This window comes from Pseudorca crassidens, chromosome 6 (genome assembly GCF_039906515.1).
Source record: "Pseudorca crassidens isolate mPseCra1 chromosome 6, mPseCra1.hap1, whole genome shotgun sequence".
NCBI classification, from domain to species: Eukaryota; Metazoa; Chordata; class Mammalia; order Artiodactyla; family Delphinidae; genus Pseudorca; species Pseudorca crassidens.
The window spans coordinates 76089760-76112116 of record NC_090301.1 but is presented as its reverse complement, the minus strand read 5'-3'; the positions used below and the strand labels follow the sequence as shown (position 1 = coordinate 76112116).

Genomic DNA, 22357 nt, shown 5'->3' with positions numbered 1-22357 from the left:
TCATTCTGACAGCTTTCCTAAAACCACTGACTCCTAATTATTTCTAGTCTCCTAGAACCCATGTCCAGCCAGCCTCACCAGATTCAACTTGGGTTCCTATACTATATCCTCTTAGCACCTGCTGCATTCTAAGGGACAATTAATATTACATGTCTGGAAACCATCAAACCAATTTTTAGAAAAGTTAGAACATGTCATGAATAAAACAGACTCCTTTTCATGAAGTCCCCAAAATGAGTCTATTCTGGAATTCTGAAAAAATAGCAGCAGCAGTGACATACTGTTTGAAACTCTTTGAATTCCTCCATTGAGGCAGAGAGAGCATCCAGGTTAGCAAAACCAAAAACTGATGGACAACTTTAACAATAAAATTAGGTGACAAGGTATTCTCACCAATCCCAAAATATGACCGGTAAAATTCATGACCATATGATAATACAATCATTGCAGTAGGAAAAAAGGGAAGCAATGGGGTGCCTGATGGAAATGAGACCAGGATAACACCTGAGTTGCCAATAGATACTCATGAGAAATTGTTTTATGCCAATTTAAAAATAGTAGTTGAAACTGGGAGAAGTTTTTTCATAAAATCCAATGTGCAAGTCAGTGAAAAGTCCCCTCTCTAATTGTCTGAACAGTCTGAAAACTCTGCAGCCTGTGAATTCTTACAACTCAATAACTGAAGCTCTTTTTCAGGAGAAACTTCAGGGAATAAAGCCCAGCTTATGGAGGTAGGGACAACAGTGACAAAGTCCAGATAAAAATGGGAGAGGGCAGGGGGGTGGTGGTAGAGACAAGATAGCAGAGTAGAAGGACTTGAGCTTGCCTCCTCTCACAAAAACACCAAAATCACAAATAACTGCTAAACAACCACTGGACTTGAAAAAAGACTGGAATGTACCAAAAAAGATACATCTAAAAGACAAAGAAGCCACAAGGAGACAGTAGAAGGGGGCCCATGTGCAAAATAATCAAATCCCATACCCACTGAGTGGGTGACCCACAAACTGGAAAATAATTACATCATAGAGGTTATCCCACAGGAGTGAGAGTTCTGAACCCCACATCAGGCTCCCCAGTCTGGGGGTCTAACATTGGGAGGAGGAGCCCCCCAGAGCATTTGGCTTTGAAATCCAGTGGGGCTTGATCGCAGAAACTCCACAGGACTGGGGGAAAGAGAAACTCCACCCTTGGAGGGTATACACCAGGACCCATGGAAAAAGCAGGGACTCCATAGGAGCCTGGGCCAGACCTACCTGCTAGTCTTGGTCTCCTGGAGAGCAGGGGGGTAGCTATGGCTCACTGTGGAAAAGAGAACACTGGTGGCAGAAGTACAGGGGAGTACTCATTGGCGTGAACTCTCCAGGAGGCTGCCATTTTGTCACCAAGTCCTGGCCCCACCCAACAGCCTGAGGGCTTCAGTGCTGAGATGCCTCAGGCCAAATAACCAACAGGGTGGGAACACAGCTCCACCCATCAGCAGACATGCTGCCTAAAACCTTCCTGAACCCACAGCTGTCCATTAAACACACTCCTTGACATGGCCTGCCCACCAGAGGGACAAGACCCAGCTCCACCCACCTATAGGCAGGCACCAGTCCCTCCTACCAGGAAGGCTGCACAAGCCTCTTAGACCAGCATCACCCACCAGGGAACAGATACTAGAAGCAAGAGGACAATCCTGCAGCCTGTGGAACTGAGACTGGAAACAGAGAAAGTCAGACACAATGAGATGGAAAAGGAATATGCACCAGACAAATGGAAAAGATAAAACCCTGGAAGAACAACTAACTGAAGTGGAGATAGGCAATCTCCCTGAAAAATAATTCAGAGTAACGATGGTAAAGATGATCCAAGATCTTGGAAAAAGAATGGAGGCACAAACCGAGAAGATACAAAAACAGTTTAACGAAGAGATAAAGAACAGAGTTGAACAATACAATAACTGAAATGAAAAATACACTAGAAAGAAATCAGTAGCAGAATAACTGAGGCATAATAACTGATAAGTGACCTGGAAGATAGAAATGGTGGAAATCACTGCTGTAGAACAAAACAAAGAGAAAAGAATGAAAAGAAAAGAGGACAGTCTCAGACACCTCTGGGACAACATTAAACACACCAACATTTGCATTATAGGGGTCCCAGGATGAGAAGAGACATAGAAAGGGCCTGACAATATATTTGAAGAGATTATAGCCAAAACCCTCCGTAACATGGAAAAGGAAACACTCACTCAACTCCAGGAAGCACAGAGTTCCATACAGGATAAACCCAAGGAGGAACATGCCAAGACACATATTAATCAAACTTACAAAAATTAAAGACAAAGAAAAAATATTAAAAGCAACAAAGGAAAAGCAACAAGTAACATGCAAGGGAATCCCTATAAGGTTATCAGCTGATTTTTCAGCATAAACTCTACAGGCCAGAAGGGAGTGTCACTTTAAATATATTTAAAGTGATAAAAGGAAAAAACCTAAGAATATTCTACCCAGCAAGGCTTTCGTTCAGATCTGACAGAGAAAACGAAAACTTTACAGACAAGCAAAAAATAAGAGAATTCAGCACCACCAAACCAGCTTTACAACAAATGCTAAAGGAACTTCTCTACGTGAAAAAGAAAAAGCCACAACTCTAAACAAGAAAATTAGGAATGGGAAAGCTCACTGGTAAAGGCAAACATTTAGTAAACATAGGAAACCATCCACACACAAATGATATCAAAATCAGCAATCGTGAGAACAGGAGAATACAAATGCAGGATATTGGAAACACATTTGAAATTAAGAGAACAGCAACTTAAAACAATCTTGTGTATATATATATAGACTGCTATATCAAAACCTCATGTAACTGCAAACCAAAAATCTATAATAGATATACACACAAAGAAGAAAAAGGAATACAAACACAACACTAAAAGTCATCAAATCACAAGAGAAGATAATAAAAGAGGAAGGGAAGAAAAAGACCTACCAAAAGAAATCTAAAACAATTAACAAAATGGCAAGAAGAACATACATATTGATAATTACATTAAATGTAAACGGATTAAATGCTCCAACCAAAAGATGTACACTGGCTGAATGGATACTGAAACAAGACCCGTATATAAGCTGTCTACAAAAGACCCACTTCAGAGGTAGGGACACATACACACTGAAAGTGACAGGATGCAAAAAGGTATTCCATGCAAATGGAAATAAAAAAAAAAAACTGAAGCAACAACACTCGTATCAGACAAAACAGACTTTAAAATAAAGACTGTTAGAAGAGACAAAGAAGGATACGACACAATGATTGAGGAATCAATTCAAGAAGAAGATATAACAATTATAAATATTTATGCACCCAACATAGGAACACCTCAATACATAAGGCAAATGCTAACAGCCATAACAGTAACACAAGAATACTGGGGGACTTTAACACCCCGCTTACACCAATGGACAGATCATCCAGACAGAAAATAAACAAGGAAACACAAGCTTTAAATGACACACACAACAATAGACCAGATGGGCTTGATATTTATAGGACATTCCACCCCAAAGTGGCAGAACACAGTTCTTCTCAACTGCACACAGAACATTCTCCAGGTTAGAGAACATGCTGGGCAACAAAGAAAACCCTGGTAAATTAAAGAAAATTGAAATCATATAAAGCATCTTTTCCAACCACAGCACTATGAGATTAAAAACTGAACACAAGAAAAAAACTGTAAAAAACACAAACATGTGAGGCTAAATAATATGCTGCTAAGCAACCAATGGATTGCTGAAGAAATCAAAAAGTACCTAGAGACAAATGACAATGAAAAGACGATGATCCAAAACCTATGGGATGCAGCAAATGCAGTTCTAAGAGGGAAGTTTATAGCAGTGGATTCTTACCTCAGGAAACATGAAAAACTGCAAATAAACAACCTAACCTTACACATAAAGCAACTAGAAAGAAGAGCGAACAAAACCCAAACTTAGTAGAAGGAAAGAAGTCAGAAAAATCAGAGCAGAAATAAGTGAAACTGAGATGAAGAAAATAATAGCGAAGATCAGTGAAACTAAAAGCTGGTTCTTTGAAAAGATAAAATTGATAAACTTTTAGCCAGACTCATCAAGAAAAAAATAAAATAAAATGAGAGAGAGGGCCAAATCAGCAAAAATTAGAAATGGAAAAGGAGAAATTACAACAGACACCACAGAAATACACAGGATCATAATAGACTACTACAAGCAGCTACAGGCCAATAAAATGAACAACATAGAAGAAATGGAAAAACACTTAGAAAGGTGAAACCTTACAAGACTGAACCAGGAAGAAATAGAAAATATGAACAGACCAATCACAAGTACTGAAACTGAAGCTGTGATGAAAAAACTCCCAAAAAACAAAGTCCAAGACCAGATGGCTTCACAGGCAAATTCTATCAAACATTTAAAGAAAAGCTAACATCTATCCTTCTGAAACTATTCCAAAAAAACTGCAGAGGAAGGAACACTCCCAAACTCATTCTTTGAGGCCACCATCACCCTGATACCAAAACCAGACAATCACAAAAAAAGAAAATTATAGGCTAGTATCACTGATGAACGTAGATGCAAAAAATCCACAACAAAATACTAGCAAACCTAATCCAACAATACATTAAAAGGATCATACACCATGTTCAAGTGGGATTTATCCCAGGTATGCAAGGATTCTTCAATATACACAAATCAATCAATGTGATACACCATATTAATAAACTGAAGAATAAAAACCATATGATCATCTCAATAGATGCAGAAAAAGCTTTTGACACAATTCAACACCCATTTATGATTAAAAAAACTCTCCAGAAGCAAGCATAGAGGGTACACAGGCCATATATGACAAACCCATAGCTATCATCATTCTCAACTGAAAAGCTGAAAGCATTTCCTCTAGGATCAGGAACAAAACATGGATGTATGGTCTCACCACTTTTATTCAACACAGTTTTAGAAGTCCTAACCATGTTAATCAGAGAAGAAAAAGAAATAAAAGGAATCCAAATTGGAAAAGAAGAAGCAAAACTATTACTGTTTGCAGATGACATGATACTATACATAGAAAATCCTAAAGAGCTACCAATAAACTACTAGAGCTCATCAATAAATTCGGTAAAGTTGCAGGATACAAAATGAATACACAGAAATCTCTTGCATTCCTATATACTAACAACGAAAGATCAGAAAGATAAATTAAGGAAAGATCCCATTTACCATTGCATCAAAAAGAAAAAAATACCCAGGAACAAACCTACCTAGGAGACAAAAGACCTGTACTTGGAAAAGTATAAGATGCTGACGAAAGAAATCAAAGATGACACCAAGGGATGTAAAGATATAACACGTTTTTGGATTGGAAGAATCAATATTGTCAAAATAACTACACTACCCAAGGCAATTTACAGATTAAGTGAATTCCTATCAAATTACCAATGGCATTTTTCATAGAACTAGAACTTAAATTTTTTTAATTTGTATGTTAACACAAAAGACCCCGAATAGCCAAAGCAATTCTGAGAGAGAAAAATGCAGCTGGAGGAATCAGACTCCCTGACTTCAGACTATACTACAAAGCTATAGTCATCAAAAGTGTGGTACTGGCATAAACACAGAAATATAGATAAATGGAACAAGATAGAAAGCCCAGAAATAAACCCACCCATGTATGGTCAATTAATCTATGACAAAGGAAGAATATACAATGAAGAAAAGAGTCTCTCCAACAAATGGTGCTGGGAAAACTGGCCAATTACATGTAAACGAATGAAACATTCCCTAACACCATACACAAAAATAAACTCAAAGTGGTTTAAATATCTAAATGTAAGACCAGATACAATAAAACTCTTAGAGGAAAACATAGGTAGAACACTCTGACATAAAACTGTAGCAATATCTTTTTTGATCCACCTTCTAGAGTAATGAAAAAAATAAACAAACAAACAAATGGGACCTAATTAAACTTAAAAGTTTTGCACAGCAAGGAAACCATAAACAAAACAAAACGACAACCCACAGAATGGAAGAAAATATTTGCAAACAATGCAATGGAGAGGGATTAGTCTCTAAAATATACAAAAAGCTCATGCAGCTCAATCTCAAACAAACAACCCAATCAAAAAATGGGCAGAAGCTCTAAATAGACATTACTCCAAAGAAGACATACAGATAGCCAATAAGGACATGAAAAGATGCTCAATGTCACTAATTATGAGAGAAATGCAAATCAAAACTACAGTGAGGTTTCACCTCACACTGGTCAGAATGTACATCATAAAAAAGTCTACAAGCAATAAATGCTGGAGAGGGTGTAGAGACAAAGGGAACTCTCCTACACTGTTAGTGGGGATGTTAATTGGTATAACCACTATGGAGAACAGTATGAAGGTTTCTTTAAAAACTAAAAAGAACTACCATATGTCCAGCCATCCCACTCCTGGACACATATATGGAGAAAACCATAATTCAAAAACAAACATGCTAATTGCAGCACTATTTACAATAGCTAAGACATGGAAGCAACCTGAATGTCCATCAACAGAGGAATGAATAAAAAAAGATGTGGTATATATGCAGTGGAATATTACTCAGCCATAAAAAAGAATGAAATAATGCCATTTGCAGCAACATGAACGGACCTAGAGATTACCATACTAAGTCAGACAGAGAAAGACAAATGTCATATGATATCACTTATATGTGGATCCTAAAAAAATGATACAAATGAACTTATTTACAAAATAGAAACAGTCTCACAGACTTCGAAAACAAACTTATGGTTACCAAAGTGGAAATGTGGGGGGAAGGATAAATTATGAGTTTGTGATTAACATATACACACTACTATATATAAAATAGATAATCAACAAGGACCTACTGTACTGCACAGGGAACTCTACTCAATGCTCTGTAATAACTTATATGGGAAAGAATCTGAAAAATAATACATATAAAATATATATATAATATATATATAATATTATATATATATATAACTGGATCACTTTGCTGTACACCTGAAACTAACACAACATTGTAAATAAACTATATTTCAGTAAACATTTTTTAAAAATAAAAATGGCAGAGTTGAACAGAACCAAGAGACTTCAAAAAACAGAAGGCAATTTTTTTCAACTCTTCAAAAAAATACAGGAACAGATCTAGATTTGTGAAGTTAGAAATGGTCTCCAGTGTAAACATTTCCTGTAGGTACAGCTGGAAACATTTATTCTTAAACATACCCAACGGGTAGCTGGGAAATCAGCTTTGCTATGAAAACCTCCTAACCTTTCCACCAGCACTGAGTTTTCAAAATGATTCACAAAATTAACAGGCTTCTAGTTACCAACTATTCTGTTGTGTTTTCCTGATAAGGGGAGTTTCAGCCCTGATTACACATCTGAATTATCTGGGGAGCTTTTAACTGTATTCTGGTCCTACTCTAGACCATCTGAATCAGAATCTATGAAGGTGAAGCAAAGTAGAAGTACATTCTAAAAGCTTTCCAGGTGAGTCTACAGGGAAGCCCAGGTGGAAACCACTGAAAAAGAAGTTGCTCAAAAAAGGAAAAGTAACTGTAATGTCACCATTCAATATCAAGACATGCCATACCTTCCTCCAGAATGGTGTTTGCCAAACTTTGCACATTTTAATCACCTGGGGAGACTTTACAACACCTGATGGACAGGTTACACCCTATACCAATTAAATGAGAATCATCTGGGCATAGATACCAAGCACCAGAATAGTTTAAAGATGTCAAGTGATTCCCCCCATCAGGAAGGAAGGGAGGGAGAGACAGAAAAAGGGAAAGAAAGAAAGAGACAAAGAGAGAAAGAGAAAGGGAGGGAGGGAGGAAGGAGGAAAAATTACTTCCTAATCAAATTCTCCCTCTTAAAAGATCCAGAGAATTTGTTTCCTGAAAGGAAAAAAAAAAGGAAAGGAAAGAATAGAAAAGGATCACTACCATAAGAATAAAGATAATAAAGAGTAAAATGATAGCTCTACAAAAAATGAAAGCACACCAAAACTTTACACTTATAAGACAGAGGAAAATTGTAAACTAATATTTCAAAACAAGTCAAGAGAAATTTTATAATGATAAAATAAGTAAAAGAAAAATATAAATCAAATTTAGAAAAACCTCTGAAATGAGGGCCTGAAATGCAGAAAAGAACTAGAAATTAAAGAATGAATCATTTCAGAAATGAAGGATAAACTTAAAGAATAGATGAGTCAATAATCCCAGGAGAAAATGCCATAGAGTTTTAGAGGGGAGAAAGGAGGAAACTTTTAAAAATAAAAAAGAAATAAAAGACAAAACTATTGAATAGAAATGACATATAGAGAAGCAAGAAGGTCCAAAATAATAGAATTTCCTAATGAGAAAAAGCAATGAAACAAAATAAACACTAAAAATTATAACTCAATATTTATTGAATTATATATAATTCAATTATATATAATACAATATTGTTCAACATTTACCCTTGAAAATAAATTTGAAACTATATATTGAAACAGAACACCATATACCTGGGCAAATGATACAGAATGAATTTTAAGATATGTTGTGGTAAACCTATTGGACTTAGTTTGGCATTCAGGCAAACAGACATTTGTAAGAATAAGGGAAAGAAAATCAGACTATCATCAGACTTTTCAAAAGCAACTATTTATGCTGGAAGTGAATAGAGTAACATTTTAAAGATACTCAAGGAAATATATTGTAAGCCAAGGATTTCAGATCCACAAAATGGATTTTCAAGCATAAAGACCACAGATACAGTTATCAATGTTAAGAACTCAGAATGTTGTTCCCAGTAAATGGAAACATCATCTACCTATTTGCTCAGGCCAAAACCTTGTAATGCTTCTTGATGCCTTTTTTTTCTCTCCTAGCTCATTTCCAATTCAATTGCAAGTCCTACTGGCTCTACCTTAAAAACATCCTAAATTTGACCTCCCCACCTCCACTGTTATCCTATTATTCGAAGTAACCATCATCTCTTGCTGGCATGACTCAATAGTCTCCTTATTTGTTTCTCTGTTTCCACTCTTGCCTCCCTCTAATCATTGGAACAGGGCTTGACCACACTGCTCAGTTCTGCCCAACCCCTTACCAAGTGTGAATTCTACTCCCCACTAATTTCAATTGCTGATTGGGGTTTACTGCAAATGACAGTACTTTTCCTAACTCTGGGAACCATTACCTGACCATAGGGTTCTGTACCATACAAAAAAGTTGAATTGTATAAACCTACTCCAGCCTCTATAGAAGTTTCTAATCATATTCATTTGCCAGTAGGGAGAAACATGTACCTATTTGCCAGTAGGGAAAAACATGTACCTAAAGCATAGATAACTATTATAAATAAATATATCCAAGTAATGTGAGTGAACAGTAATATGTGTCCAAATAAGAGTCAGAGGTAAGAATTTTTCAGAAGCAGAGTGGACAAGTACAAAACATACTACTTGGAGGTAAGACTAACGAAAAAATTCTAAAACACTGCATCTACTAGAAAGGTTTTTCTTCTTTTTTACATTCACTTGTGCTTGATTTAGTAATCTGGGCATCTTTAAACTCAATAAATGGCTTTTGTAATTGCATCTGGCGCAAATATGTATTAATGTTATGTTAACTATGGGACTAATGCAGTGTCTGAGTGTAAACCATGAATCTTATGTTTACAGTTGGCAATTTAATCTTGGTTTTGAAGAATTTTCATGTGAAATCACCATTTAGCCTTGTAATAGTCTTTCTTAGGGTCAGCTGCTTTCCACTAAGTTTGGCACTGGGAATGAAAAAAGCTGTGTATATTTTAGTTAAAGAAATAAACAGTGTAATTAATCTTTATAAATGTACAGAATGGAGCATCTAGTAATGAAGCAACTAAAAATACATAAATTTGAATATTTGACCAATTTGTTTCTATTCCTTTCTCTATAGGACATCACGAATACACTATAGTTATCTGAGTGGAATTTGGAAACTGTCCTAATTTTAAAAGGATTTTGGGAAGAATTCCTAATTTATAATATGTAGAGGTTTTCTTCTTTTCTGATACTATGCTATAAACAAAGAGTGCCTCTTGATTGGATGCTAATGACAATGCTCATGCTATTCAAGTTTACTTGAATTAGAGTTTAGAATCTTACACAGATCTCAGAATGGACATAGAAAAATAAAAATTTAAAGCAATGTGTTCTCCTTGGAGAAATTTCCTTACAAACTCATTTTGTTACCAATTTGCAATTTGAAAATATCAGAAAGACCTTCTGACTTACATTTTTGTGTGTTTCCTTTAGATAAGAAATGTTGAAACAAATCAATGTTTAGACAACATGGGCCGCAAGGAAAATGAAAAAGTGGGTATATTCAACTGTCATGGTATGGGAGGAAATCAGGTAAACTCTCCCTTTTTTTATCAGCTTCATATTTGGGGGGAAAAATGTTGTATAAACTATTCAAGTAGACTACGGCTTAGTTTAGTAAATTAATGGGCATTCTAATCAAGAATTAATTTGCCTATGTTATCATCCCAAGTATTGTAAGAAAGCACTGAAGAATTTAATAAAAAGAGCAACACCTTCAATGAGCGTATGGTGAATGAGGCCAGATGTTTGAGACTCATATTACCATGTATGAGAAAACGAGGGCTACATTTTATTGTTGTTAACTGAATCATATAATCACTCAATAACTATGATGTTTTCCCGATGGTGATTATCCTAAATTTCTTTTTCAAATGTTTACATATGTCATATTTTCTGTGACTTTTGGTGGTTTAATAAAATTTTAAAGTGCATACATAGATAAGCACATCTGTTACAACTTTGCTTTGGCTATCTGAAGACGCCCTTTGGACCAGGTAAAAATGTAGTCTTTAAACAAGATTTATACTTGACTGAAATTCTAGGACACCTCTTTCTGTGTGACAGTCCAATTAATTATCAGAAACTTATACTATAACAAGGATTCTTGTGCTCTCTGTAAGCACTGGAAAGTGGCATGGCAAGGTGGGCCACGTGGAGGCTACTTGGCTGTGAGTCTTGCCGCCATGGCTACTTTCAGAGGCCAAATTTGGAGTTCGTGGGAACTTATAACAAAGCACAGTTAGAGATAACTAATCCTCTGTACACAAGTTGTCTAAAAGGGTCAAGATGAAGCACAGGAGTGAGCTGTTTAATGCTTTAGAGTGAACTGAGGAAGCAAAAATTATTCTGATCAGCACAACATGATGGTTGTATCTGTAAGGCAGGTGAATGTATCAAGAATTCATAGAGAGATCTTAGGGATCAAGATGGCAGAGGACTAGGACGTGGAACTCACCTACTCCCACCAATACATCAAAAATACATCTATAAGTGGAACGATTTGCATAGAACATCTACTGAACACTGGCAAAAGAACTCAGATTTCTGAAAGGGCAAGAAAACCTCCCCATAACTGGATAGGACAAAAGGAAAAAGGGAAAAAAATAAAGAAAGGAACTGGGATGGGAACTGCACCCCAGGGAGGGAACTACGAAGCAGGAAATGTTCCTGCACCCCGGAAAGTCCCCTCTACGGTGAGGAGATCAGCCAGGATGGAGGAGAAGCTTCAGAGCCTCGGAGGAGAGTGCAGCAACCAGTTTGAGGAAGGCAAGACGGAGGGTGACCTGCACAGATGGTCACCTCCGCCCTGTGCTCCCCAGCCTGAGACGCTTTTCCACCACTACAGGCAGGGGCTGGGTGCTGAAGCTCAGGCTTCAGAGGTCAGATCTAGGTAGAGGATTGGCTGGGATTGGCTGTACAGAGACAGCCCGAAGAGGCTGGAGTGTGGCAACCAAGGGTGTGCTCAGAAGAAGCTTGGACACACCAGAGAGACAAGGTGCCATTGTTGGGGAAACGTGCAAGGAGGGGGGTAGGACCACCACTGGAGCTTCTTTCCCTGCACGCACTCTTAGGCAATAGGACACGACCTACATGAGCTCCAGTAGTGGGCGTGAGCCACCACTGCCACTAGGAGTAGGTGCCAATCGCTGCCCATGCTGTCCCGGGAGTGCGCAGACTGCCGCTGCTTTTGGGAGACCCAGGAGTGGGCACTGCTCACTGCCCCTGCCATCTGGGGAGCACGCATGAGCAGCGAGCAGTCGCCAATCACTGCCCCTGCTGCCCCGGTAGTGTGCGGGATGCCACTACCGCTGCGAGACCCAGAAGCAGATGCAAGGATTCTTCAATATCCACAAATCAATGTGATACACCACATCAACAAACTAAAGAATTAAAACCACATGATCATCTCGATAGATGCAGAAAAAGCTTCTGACAAAATTCAACACCCATTTATGATAAAAACTCTCCAGAAACTCAGCACAGAGGAAACCTACCTCAACATAATAAAGGTCATATATGACAAACCGACAGCTAACGTTATTCTCAACTGTGAAAAGCTGAAAGCATTTCCCCTAAGATCAGGAACAAGAAAAGGATGTCCACTCTTGCCACTTTTATTCAACAGAGCTTTGGAAGATGCTCAACATCACTAATTATTAGAGAAATGCAAATCGAAACTACAGTGAGGTTTCACCTCACACTGGTCAGAATGGCCATCATCAAAAAGTCTACAAGCAATAAATGCTGGAGAGGGTGTGGAGAAAAGGGAACTCTCCTACACTGTTGGTGGGGATGTAAATTGGTACAACCACTATGGAGAACAGTATGGAGGTTTCTTTAAAAACTAAAAATAGAACTACCATATGTCCAGCAATCTCACTTCTGGGCATATATCCACAGAAAACCATAATTCGAAAAGATACATGCACCCCAATGTTCACTGCAGCACTATTTACAATAGCCAAACATGGAAGCAACCTGAATGTTCATGGACAGAGGAATGGAAAAAGAAGATGTGGTACATATATACAATGGAATGTTACTCAGCCATAAAAAAAAATGAAATAATGCCATTTGCAGCAACATGGATGGACCTAGAGAGTATCATACTAAGCGAAGTAAGTCAGACAGAGAAAGACAAATATCATATGATATCGCTTATGTGAGGAATCTAAAAAATGACACAAATGAACTTACTTACAAAACAAAAACAGTCTCACAGACTTCGAAAACAAACTTATGGTTACCAAATGGGGAATGTGGGACAGAGGAATAAATTAGGAGTTTTGGATTAACATATACACACTACTATATATAAAATAGATAATCAACAAGGACCTACTGTATAGCACAGGGTACTCTACTCAATATTCTGTAATAACCTATATGGGAAATGAATCTGAAAAAGAATGGATGTATGTATGTGTATAAATGAATCACTTTGCTGTACACCTGAAACTAACACAACGTTGTAACTCAACTATACTCTAATATAAAATTTAAAGGAAAAAAAAAGGATCCATAGAGAAAAAGCCAGAAGGTAATGGCCCTGTTGAATTTTGGCACCGTACTTCAAATCAGACTTTTATATGATTCAATGGAGAACACTAAAATGAAGTTTCTCCCTAAAACCAAGCAAACAAATAAAAAAACTTAATTATTAAAATGTTACTTAGTGCTACACAGTTTGAATTTAACCAAGAAAATATTTGAGTCAAACTTTCTAAATTGCAGCATGGGAAAATGACCATATGAAAGAAGACGATGGAAACAACCACATAGGCAGAACAATGACAGCATTCAAAAATGGTCCAGCTTACTATACTGATTGACGAGTGTGAGAGGCTTCTACTACCAAAACCCAATGCAGTCCTATGGCAAAAGCTGTCAGAGGACTAAATATATAGGGGTTTAATTTTTTCACATAATAAGAAATCTGAAAGTAGTCAATTGTTGATAATTTGTTCCAGTCCTCAATAAGTCCACCAAGAAAGCAGAAGCTTTCTATCTTTCCATTCTTCTTAAAGTTAACTTTTATCATCAGCTGATCACAGGAGGGCTGCTGAAACTCGAGACATCATGTCCACATTCAAAGCAGGAAGAAGTGGGGGTAGAGAAGAGTTGAAATAGCCATGTCTGTCCTTTTATTAGGCAAAAGCAAATGCCTTCCTAAAGGCTCAACACATCTCCATGTATGTCTCTTTGGCCAGAAATGTGTTACTTGGACACCTCATGGCACAAAAACACTAAATACTTCACCTCACACTCATCACAGCTTCTCCTCACAGTTTATTTACCATGGGTATTGGGTGGACATTTAGAAGTGTCCCCCATAATGTGTTTCAACAGCTTATGAAAAAATCCAGCTCATCACCTGCACAGTGATTACCTGCAGAATTCAAAAAGGGAAACACTATTTATGAAATCACTCTGATTCTAATACAGATGAAAATGAGGGAGGAAGATCCTTCAGGTGAATTATCCTCATGGAATCATTAAGGTGCCAAGGTTACTGTTAAAAAGGATAACCAGTCATATACTTAAATTTGTCTAAATGACATGGAACACCTAGATCATAAATGTTTAAAATTACATTATTCATTTACATGAATAATAACCAGAAATAAACTATCCTACTCTACTGTAAACTTCCTATTGGCTGGGGCTATGTCTTAACTCCTCTCTTCCTCCCCAGCATGTGGCACTTAGAATATGATAGGCACTTAATAAATACTAGTCAAGTAAATAAATGAAAGAATTCATGGTCAGAATAATGTATTTATACCTTAGTACTATGTAGACATTGCCAAAAATGCTGTTATTATCATAGAAACCAAAAGTATAGACAGACACCAATCTCAGGGATTCATAAATAAAGTGAACAAATAAACAGTAAGTAAAAAACCCATACCTACATATTTTCTAATGTCTCTATGTTATCTACTTAATCAGATAAAATTAAAACCAATAATTTTTCATCTATATGAATACTTATTCGTGTCTACAAATGTTGAAGATGCTTATTGAAGCCCATTTTGTTACAACACAAATAATGGAAACAAATATTTACCAAGAGGAGAATGTTTAAATAAATCATGGTGTATCCACAGTTCAGATTACTACATAGCCACCAAAATGACTGAGAGGTCTAAATGTACTGTCATCAAACATTGAAAAGAGGGAAAAATAACGCACAGTACAACTTACTTTGAATTTTGAATGATCTCATTTGTGGAAAATGTACGTGAACATTTTCCTCTATATAGCATCTGTAATATATATATGTAAATGCTATACAATTTATTAGAAATGTATACATATCTATTTGGAATACAAATGACCTCTGGAGAGAAGATTAAGCTGGTATAGGAAATTTTACTTTTTACCCCATATTTTTCCTTATATATGTACTACTTTCATAATTAAACAAATAAAAATGGAGAAATTGAACTGTTGAGAATAAAAGATCATTTTATAACACTATTCAGATCTGATTAATTGGGTAACTTATGATAAGTTACTTAGTATTTTTGAGCTTCAGTATTTTATCTATAAAATGCATAAAAGTTTTCCCTCAATTTTTTTCTCTAAAGATTAGTAAAAATTTATGAAACAACTAATACTAGCATGGCATATACTAAATAGTACATTTTGGTCTACTGCTATTAATTATTCTCTTTATTATTTCCATTTGTGTTCTCAATTATCTCTGTTTTTACTTCTAAAAGTAAAAAATAAGATGTTTATTCAGTGGCTAATGCCAGAGGCAAGATAAAAGCACAAGACACTTCATGGTATTGTTAAGCTCAATAAAATGCACTGCCTCTCCTGTTATTCTAACAAATATATATTATGAAAAACATAAAACATCACATAAAACCCTATTATGATATCTTTTTGATGGAACTGAATATTTCTAGCATGATTAATACTAGAGACATGTTTAAAATTTTGACTTACTTTTAAAAAGAACAGATCTTAGGATTTTATTGAGAATGAATAAATTATTGAGAGAGCTACCTTCTCTTTTATTGCTATTCTTTTATGTTACCATGGAAACAGCATCTATTTTTATGGTTATTTAATTTTGAATTTTTAGAAGTAGCCCCAACTCCTAAAAATATTCAAATCTCGGACTTCCCTGGTGGCACAGTGGTTAAGGCTCTGCCTGCCAGTGCAGGGGACACAGGTTCGAGCCTTGGTCCAGGAAGATCCCACATGCCGCGGAGCAACTAAGGCCATGCACCACAACTACTGAGCCTGCGCTCTACAGCCTGCAAGCCACAGCTACTGAGCCCATGTGCCACAACTACTGAAGCCCACGTGCCTAGAGCCCATGCTCCGCAACAAGAGAAGCCACCGCAATGAGAAGCCCATGCACCACAACAAAGAGTAGCCCCAGCTCTCCACAACTAGAGAAAAGCCCACACACAGCAACAAAGACCCAATGCAGCCAAAAATAAATAAATAAATGTATTATTTTTTTAAATTTAAATTTCTTTCTCCTGCTTTTACACAAAAGTCAGAACAGATGTTAATGCTGTTCCTTCCGCTCCGCGGCATGTGGGATCTTCCCGGACCAGGGCACGAACCCATGTCCCCTGCATCGGCAGGCAGACTCTCAACCACTGCACCACCAGGGAAGCCCAATGCTGTTTCATTTTTTAAGCATGTTTTACTCAGTTACCTTTCTAATAGAATGCAGTTTATATTTCTAGACAATTATACCTTTAACCATTTCTCCTTGCAAGGGTATTTTTGCAGTTTGGGTTTTTTTAATTTTGGAGATATCAGAAAGAAACTTTTCAGTAGTTCTTGGAAATATTTTTCTTAAACATTTAGATAATCAAATAGCCAGCATACTCTTCTCTCCTCATTCCTAGCACCTGGCACAGTGCTTGGGATACTGTAGGCACCTAATAAAAATTAGTCAAGTAAATAGATGAAAGAATGCATGGATGTTTTTGTTATCAGGATTACTGTAAAAACAGGGTAGCAAGTGGAGAATTATTAAATTCAACACTTGATCATCTTGAGGTGGTCTCTTTAAAACCTTACTAATAAAAGTCTTCTACCTCAAAGAATAATGACAAAATTTGATACTCCATTCCTATCTGCTCTCGAAATGCTTTCTTTTCATTAGCAAGTAATATCATGAAGATCATTAAACACATGAAATGAAAACACAAGAATGAAAATAAGAATATGATTAAAACTTGAACATAAATTTCTACAAGTGAAAGAAAGAACTTAACAATTTACTGGTAGAAAGTGTGTTACTAGAAGTTATGGGATTGTCTTCTTTATACTTCTGAAAAGATGATGTGGATTCCTGGAAGCAGTTTCATGTCCCCTACAGTACTAATGACTCAGATTTATATCTTCATCCCCAACCTCTCTCCTGAGCTCTGGAATCTATTGCTAATTAATAATTGGGATTCTTTACAGGCATCTCAAAATCAAAGCTTTCCAAACTGTACTCATTTTCTTCCCTTTCACACAACCATCCAAAATTAAAATCTGACATAGACACTTCACTTCTGAAATTTCATTGGCCACCAAATCCCCTATTTCTATGAAAATAATGTCCCTTGACTCCTACCTCTAAGTCCCTTTAAAACCAGGACCTCTCTCTTTGTCCTAGCCTACAACTTCTTTCACCTGTATGGTAAAAAAACAAAAAAACAACTCATTATTTCCATATATCATATGAAATTCCATAAGCATATGAAATTCCATGGCATATTAGAATTAAAATCAGATTAAAATCTCCAGCAATTCTTCTCTGTCCAAAAATAAAGTACAAATTCCCTAGTTATGATAGTCAAAGCCCCTCATAATTTCATCCCCATCTGGCTTTCCAGCTTAATCTCCCTTGATGTTATAGTTCCTGTGCTCTAGACATGTTTGATAATTCTTTATTCCCTGCATGCTCTGTGCACGTTCCTATCTCTACAGTTCACTAATACTGTTCTAATTGCACTATTGGCCAAATACTGCTCCACTCACAAACTTAAGACATGCTCACTGTTTAAAACCCAAATAATTTAGCTTCTTTTCTGTTACCTATTGGCTAACAACTTCTTACCCTAAACAAGGCATATTTTAATGGACAAACTATAATTTATTTCATCAATCCTGTACTGTTTAACACACAATGTTATTTATGACTTTTTATTGTTATACCCCAGGCTCATCAATACCCTTGTAGCTAAAATCTGGTGAGCTTCCATCCATATTTACTTCTTTAGAAGAATGTCTACAAGTAAGTTTGCTAGATCAAAGGTTATGCAACATTTCAAGGTTTTTAATATATAGTGACAAATTGTCCTCTTTAATGTTTCACCAATTTAATAGGACAAATAGCTAAAATAGGAAGAGGTACTATGATATACATTTAACATGCATTATCCTCTTTGGTTTTTACAACAATCAATGAAGTACATGGTGTTATTATCCTGATTTTACTCATGAGTTTAATGGAAACCCTGAGATTAATAATGTGATTGAGGTGGTAAAGCCAGTTTGAACCTAAATCTGCCTGACTCCACACCAGTTTTATATTCACTGCATCTGTATTGATTCCCAGCCACACTTCCCCAGGACTGTGATCACAGTGGCCAACCCTAACTGGATACTGTATTTTTCTTGTTTCTCATCTTAGCCAGTTTAGTATGGAAGAAACATTTTATCTTACTTTAAATCATATTTCTAACATTATCAACGCACATAAGCATTTTTAAAGTTGGCATTAGTACTTCATGAATTTCAGTCATGCTTTTGCTTATGCTTTCATTGGAGTTTGAGGTGGTTCTTTATTCTCTTCACCACTTATAAAAACACTTTATTAAGATTATTATCTTCTGTCATACACATTACAGATATTTTTCTGACTTGACATTTTGTTCACATTGTATTTTCACATAAAGACTTTTAAACAGTTTATCCCAATGTCTGTCTTTATGTTTTCTCTTTTTGATGTCAAAATACCATTCTTTTCTAATGAGGTGCTTTTACATGACATTTAACATCATCTTAAAGGAGCCAATGGTAAATAGGCCTTAGCCTCACTGGGCATACACTAGATCTACTCAAATACTGACACTAATTTTTATTTAAAATTTATATAAATTTTACTTAAAATATATATAAATTTATATAAGTGGGTCAAATTAGATTAATATACTATTTATAAAATAAACATTTTTCTTTGATAAAATATAAATATATCATATACATAATATATAATGTATCAATATAAAATTTTTTAAAAACCAATGGTATTTCCCTTTGAACTGCAATATATCTTTAATCAAAAATAGGGAGAAAAGCAGCCTTTGTACATATTGTACTTATTCCTTCTAAAAGGCCAAAAATATAAAGTGATGGAAAAACACTCACATTTTAGCAAATGCATTTATAATGTTTCTCTTTCTCCCTGTAGCCATTCATTTGGAGAGAGCTAGAAAGCACATGGAAACATTCCATGTAATTTATTGCAGTAAATGATTCACAGCCATTTTTCAAGGTAGCAAGCCTTTAGGGAAGCTTATGCTAGCCATTTATTAAAACCCCACTGTGTGTCAAGATAAAGAAGAGATCATTAGGTATTATCTATACTTTCATACAAATGTCTCCTCTTCCTCTAAAACGTGATCATTTATACTTAAGAAGAATCTAACCTTATGACAGGTACATTACAAATTTTGAAAGTAAACAAATACCTTCTCTCCTCATTACAGACCCTCTCCTAGAGAAAATTATTTTAGTAATACATTCTAATATACTCATAGATTGTAATGGATATATTCATTCAAGAGATATGTATTCATTTTAAAGTTTACCTTTTTATACGTAAAGTTTACATCTTATAATTACTTATAAGCCATTTCTACACTAGTTTGGTCCCCTTTTAATAACTTGCACACTGGAATTAAAATTCACCAGGGATTTCACAAAGTAAAATCCCAAAACGGCCTGTGAGGGAAAAAAAAGAACATTTACCATTCATTAAATGTTTAAATGAGTTGGATACATGAGAGCTAGAAGAGAGCAGTTATTATAACCTCTATAGAAATAGGGATTATTCCAAGAGCCTTTCAGTCTCATGAATGCTTGGCTGGGAGAACTTCTCTTGACTTTGGTTGGCTTATGCTCCTACCAGGAGACTAAAATATACTGAGGATGGAATGGTAAATTGTCTCAATCACTCATCCAACAAAACCTGGTTATGCTAGCCTATAATAGATACTCTAGATGAGGTTAGTAGATGATGTTAGTAGGAGAAAATACCTAAAGACATACATTTCACATTGACCTGGTTTTTCAGGGGGTCATGTGGTATCTGTTCATCAAGTCCATCAATACAAGAAATTAGTTCCCTTCCAAGTAAGTCTCAGCAGGGCCTGCTATCATGGGATCAGTCTGGTATCAAAAAAACCTTTGGGATACATATACAAGTCAGTGAGACCATTATTTTTATGCTACTCTGTTTATTCTTGATTCTTTTCATTCTATTTTCCCAGGAAATTAAAGCTCCAAAATCATACCAATTCCTGGGCTTACACCCATTGCTTCAAACTAATGCACATTTCTACTTGAAGGACCAAGTGTAGCCTCAAATTCAGTGTGTCTATAATTAACTCATCTTTCATGAAAAGCCTTTTTTCTTCAATCTTTGTATTCATCTATCTTTTACATTTTCTTCTTTTATCTCTTATCACACACCCTGCCCTTCTCGAACTAGGCACTAAGCCTTGTGGATTCTTTCTACATGTCCTTTTTCCCTATTACTTCTTTTCTTTTATTAATAATTCTACTTTCCAAATCTTGGCCTTGATTGCTTCATATTTGAGTTACCACAATAGTTTCAATATAGTTTCACCAGAGCTCCAGCCTGTCTACTCCACCCTCATTCAATAATGAAAACTCCTTTAAAAATACCATTCCCAACTGGAAAAACAAAAAACTTTAGAGCCCCCTGTTATTACAAGATAAAATTAACATTCTTTACTAGTCAAAGCTCTACACAGTCTGACTCCTTCTTACCCCTGTAATTTTATCTCCTGTTGCTCACCCATACAAACTCTCAACTCTATCAACTCTATTGAGTATAGCCAGAACATTTTAAAAATTGTTACTGAAATTCATTTTTTAAAATCATATCCTTGCCTTTTCTCTTACCCACCTGATATCACCTTTCTCCACTTTTCTAACTACATAAATTCTAGTTTACGTAATTCCATAGTTTACATTGTTCTAGTTCCACTTCAAAATTCACCATCCTCCATATAATAATTTGGTTTTTTTCTGATTTTCAATATACATTGATACTTCCTTTTGCTGAACTCACAATACTTTAATTTTTCACATTTGCTTTTTACTTACTCATATACCATATCTCCATGTTTCTCTTTTAACTCTCATATTTGCATTCAATTGTGTTTATTCAACTCATTTCCAAAAACAAACTGTAAACTTTTCTTGAAACAAGTATTAGTTAATTTCCTTTTCTTAATCCTTCTACAGTAATAAGTGCTTATTGAAAGAATGAATGGATAAACAAATTCATACAAAATTTTCAAAGTTACCCAAGGACCTGCTGTTAACACAGAAATAGCTTCAAAATTTTGGGGAAACCACATAAAGAAAAATCGTCCTGGAAGATGAAACTGTTCCTATGAAAATGCCTAGATTTGAGGCTGTAATAGGCTGAAAAATGACCCCCAAACGTATGCACATCCTAAGCCTTGGTACCTGTGAATGTTACCTTATATGGCAAAAAGGACAGTGCAGATGTGATTAAGGATCATGATATAGGAGATTGTCCTGGATTATCTGGTTGGCACTAAAAGCAACCACATGTATCCTTATAAGAGGAAAGCAGAGGGAGATGTGACACACACATAGACAAGGAGAAGGAAATGAGACCACAGAGGCAGAGATAGGAGTGATGTGGCCACAAGCATAGGAAATACAGTCTGTTGCCAAAAGCTAGAAGAGGCAAGGTACAGATTCTCCCCTAGAGACTCCAGAGGGAACACTGCCTTGCTGGTTCCTTGATTTCAACCTAGTGAAACTGACTTCAAATTTCTGGCCTCCATAACTGTGAGAGAATAAATCTCCATTGTTTTAAGTCATCAAGTTTGCGATAATTTGTTTCAGCAGCCACAGGAAACTACTGTAGGTCCTCACAAAGAAAACTCCAGGAAGTCTCTAGCTCAGTGTTCTTAAGCAATCCACCCCTTCGGAGGTTTAAGATACAAGATACGAAACCTTCCTCAAAGTTAAAAACATGTATTACTTTATCTTGCTACTTCAAGAAATCAAGTAGTAGCTACAAAGAATGGCTCTAAATTATACTGGTCCTACAGAATATTTTAATTATAGAAAATTTGGTTTTGGATATTCCATTTTAACTTGAGTTTTTGTATTCTATTTTAGTG

At 36.0% G+C, this 22357-nt stretch overlaps 1 protein-coding gene across 6 annotated transcripts in view; it reads left to right on the top strand.

Moving 5' to 3' along the window:
• GALNT13 (polypeptide N-acetylgalactosaminyltransferase 13) overlaps window positions 1-22357 on the top strand; it is a 562369-nt gene that overhangs the window by 505041 nt on the left and 34971 nt on the right. For 5 of the 6 annotated variants that reach the window (XM_067741899.1, XM_067741902.1, XM_067741898.1 and 2 more), the window contains one exon: window positions 10344-10442. The exons of the other annotated variant lie outside the window; for it this stretch is intronic. In XM_067741899.1, the coding sequence (XP_067598000.1) occupies window positions 10344-10442 (99 nt within the window). The remainder of the gene's footprint in view (window positions 1-10343; window positions 10443-22357) is intronic. 6 annotated transcript variants of the gene reach the window in all.